The sequence below is a fragment of the Otolemur garnettii genome, unplaced genomic scaffold (assembly GCF_000181295.1).
Source record: "Otolemur garnettii isolate 467f Iridium unplaced genomic scaffold, OtoGar3 scaffold00007, whole genome shotgun sequence".
Taxonomy (NCBI): Eukaryota; Metazoa; Chordata; class Mammalia; order Primates; family Galagidae; genus Otolemur; species Otolemur garnettii.
Window position 1 is genome coordinate 37,357,868 of NW_003852402.1, and position 3,282 is coordinate 37,361,149.

Genomic DNA, 3,282 nt, shown 5'->3' on the forward strand with positions numbered 1-3,282 from the left:
GCTGCAAAAATGAGAGACAACACGATCTGCTTTGCTTTACTGTAATTTGTTTCAGTTTTCTCAGGCTGGCTCTCTTCATATACAAATACCAATGCCATATGTATAAATCTTCAATAATACAGTATTAGTATATGGTATTGAGATGTTTTCAGGCAGGAAGACAAGCAAATAGGACAACTGATGATCTACTGTTCTATAGGTAGCAAGAAGATGCGAACTGCACTTTTTTTTGTTTAAATATAATATTGTCCTGAATACCTTCTACTTACTCTTCACACACACACACAAAACTTGACATTATACAGTACAGTACTAGGGTAAAGGAAAACTTTAGCAGGCTCCCTGGAAGTACGTTTAAAATGGAAATACAATATTCTCACTTGTGACATCAACAGAACCTACATTGGGTCCACGAGATGGTAAATATTCAGATTTATCTGGAAAGCCAACTGTTTAAGTATTTTCACCCCAGCCTTAAAGATTTCATGTCAATAACTAGTAATTGTACTAGAAGCCACGCACCAAAATGTTTCTTGTAGTAAATAATATGTCTTTAAAAAAGTCATGCACCAAAATATTTCTTGTAGTAAGTAATTTTATTTATGGTAGAATTTCCAAAATTTCTTATATCTTGAAATTATCCACAAAGTATTATTTTGTGCTTACAGTTAAAAGATGTATGTATTTAAAAAAAAGATCAAAGTATATATGGTTAGGCAGTGTTGTTATATGTTTATTTAATACAAAACAGCTAAAGGATTAAAGAGAAAAACAAAAGTTAAATATATTTAAAATTCCCTTTAACTGATTCCCAGCTAGTCTAATGTTTTAAAGAAAAAAGTAGAAACACTGGAGATAATATTTTGATAAGCATTATTTATAAAAATATGTATATAAGTTAAGCATCATGACTACCTGCAGAAACAATATTACATAGAAGTATATTTCTAAAGCAAAGAAGAGAGATAAAGTATTCATTGCCAGGGTGACTTTTTGTCAAATACACATTCTTATAAAGTATCAAGAAAAATATTTACAAATGTACAACCGGAAACAGTTTTTTATATACAGGTTGTCCTGGTTTAGTTCTTCAGGGCCTCCTTCCTTCTGTGTAACAGGCCCTCCTGGCAGCACTGGTCTAGTTCATAGCACATGATAGATAAGCCTGGAACTCGAGGCCCCTGGAGTTGCAGGCTGTGAATCAGTACTGGCCATCGGGGAGAGAGAGGCTGGGTCCTGGAGCGGCAACCCTGGTTGCTCTGAGGAGGTGATCCGGTCCACTATGCTGGATAAGCAATCCAAGCTGGATAAGGAGCTTTTATCTGAGGCATATACTAAAGATACAAGCAGAAGAGCATTTAAAAAATTATCCCCAGATAGACAGACTTGCTTACATTGTCCCTTAAAATGTAGGTCAGATCCTTCCATACCAGTGGTCAGGTGGTCATAGAAAGCCCAATATAGAAATGTGTTGCAAATATTTTGGGGGTGGAGGTGGGGAATGGAAATATTTCAAGCAAAAGTGTGTGTGTGTGTGTGTGTGTGTGTGCATGTGTGTACGCGCGCGCCCACGCCACCGAGGGGGATTTGGAGCAGATGTGTGTTTGTTTTGTTCTGCCAAAGCTTTCCCATAAGAACCATCTCTTCCATTCCTCTTCCTAATACTACCTGGGTGAACAGACGCTGTCTGCTTTATAGGCTGAATTGTAAACTTGAACTGGTTTCTAAACTCCTCTGAAGCTATCAGTTCTTACCATTTGGTACATCAGTACAGTAGACACTGTCAAAACTGCTGCTTTTTCTGGACCAGACAGGACTGTTACATTCAGGCTGTAATGAGAGACACAAAAGACATTTGTTTTCAGGACTTGGCCAAAGATGCTCTGACCCAGGCTGAGGCAGGACTAGCCCACCAGCTTTGTACACTGACTATAGTCTCAGTGGTCATTGCCTTGATTTAGGAAAGGTTAGACCCCTCCAAATCCCCAGGGCCCAGAGGTCAATCTCTGTGCTTCAAGAAGAGGAGAGAAGCAGCAGAGGGAAGAGGGGGCGGGACTCAGCAGCAATGTGCCCTGGGTTAACCATGCAAAATGGATTGCAGTGGAAGGAAGCCACAGTAATTCAGGGAAAGAACACTTTCCCAGGGCAAAACCACATTAAAACCTGGCAGCGTTGCAGAAAACCCCCTCTGCAAAGAATGCGTCAACATCTCCTTCCAGCCAGGCCTGAGCAGAGCAGCCACTGGGGACATGTGGATATTTTTTTTTCCTCCATTTCTTCATTAAGTTATAAGCAGTGCCTTCAGAGCTTAAGGGTGTGGCAAAATCCACAGGTGGGAAATTTTGGAAATAAGCTAAGTAGTGGAGAAAACATCTGATTGATCGTCCACAGCCATCCTGCATCTCACATGCCGACACTCCATTACAGGGCAGGTCTAGAACCTGATAGAAATCAAACTAAAATCTTGGTCATCTCCAGTTTCCTGAACAAGACCTCTGTCTTAAAGCAATCCAGCAGTTCTCTTGTACTCCACTCCCCCCCCACCCCCCGCAGCATATCTGATTTAAATGAGGTGTCAGAATTTTTAGGAAAGATCAGGCTGGCCTAGCAGGTGCCAGAGCTACCGCTTACCATGCCATCGGAGCAGCTGGAGGTGGGGCTGGTGGGCTCGGAGCAGCTCTGTCCCGGCAGGCTGTAGTAGGTCTCCACCTGCTCCCTCAGCAGCTCCTGCAGGCTCTCGATGTAGCGGATGGCGTTCCTGAGGATCTCCACCTTGGGCAGCCTCTGGTTGGGGTTGGCCGTGGTGCACCTCTTGAGCGTCTCGAAGGCCTGGTTAACCTTCTTCAGGCGCCTCCGCTCGCGCATGGTGGCCGCCTTCCGCCGATCCATGGTGGTGGACTTCCTCTTGCAGGCTTTGCAGGCCCACATGAGGCAGTGTCCAGCCTGGTGGTGGCCGGTAGGAGCCCGCACGTGTTCGTCCTCGTCTGAGCCCTGCAGCTCTGCCTTGTGCGCCCCGAAGGCAGCCACTCTGGGCTCAAACTCATCCCCAAACTCACCCTCGGGGGAAGGGATGCAGGAGCCGTCGTAGAAGTACTCAGAAGGCGAAAACTGGCAGCTGTCCATCATGTCCATCCTGCCGACAGGCAGGCGGTGCACCTGGACCGCAGTGAAAGGGAAAGGGCCAGAGGAGAAACCGGAGCCTGGTGCTGCTTCAGACAAGCAAATCCCGGACGAGCTCCCTGGTGGGTTTCTCTGGTAATTAACAAGGGCAGTCGCCTGCTG

At 44.9% G+C, this 3,282-nt stretch overlaps 1 protein-coding gene across 1 annotated transcript; it reads right to left on the reverse strand.

Annotated features, from left to right (window-relative positions):
* Nucleotides 1-1,107: 1,107 nt before the first annotated feature.
* On the reverse strand, nt 1,108-3,282 carry MYF5 (myogenic factor 5). The gene is made up of 3 exons (XM_003783385.1): nt 2,632-3,282; nt 1,755-1,830; nt 1,108-1,334 (listed from the first exon to the last, which is right to left on the reverse strand). Exons 1-3 carry the CDS (start codon nt 3,130-3,132, stop codon nt 1,144-1,146), a joined length of 768 nt encoding a protein of 255 aa, XP_003783433.1. The 5' UTR covers nt 3,133-3,282; the 3' UTR covers nt 1,108-1,143.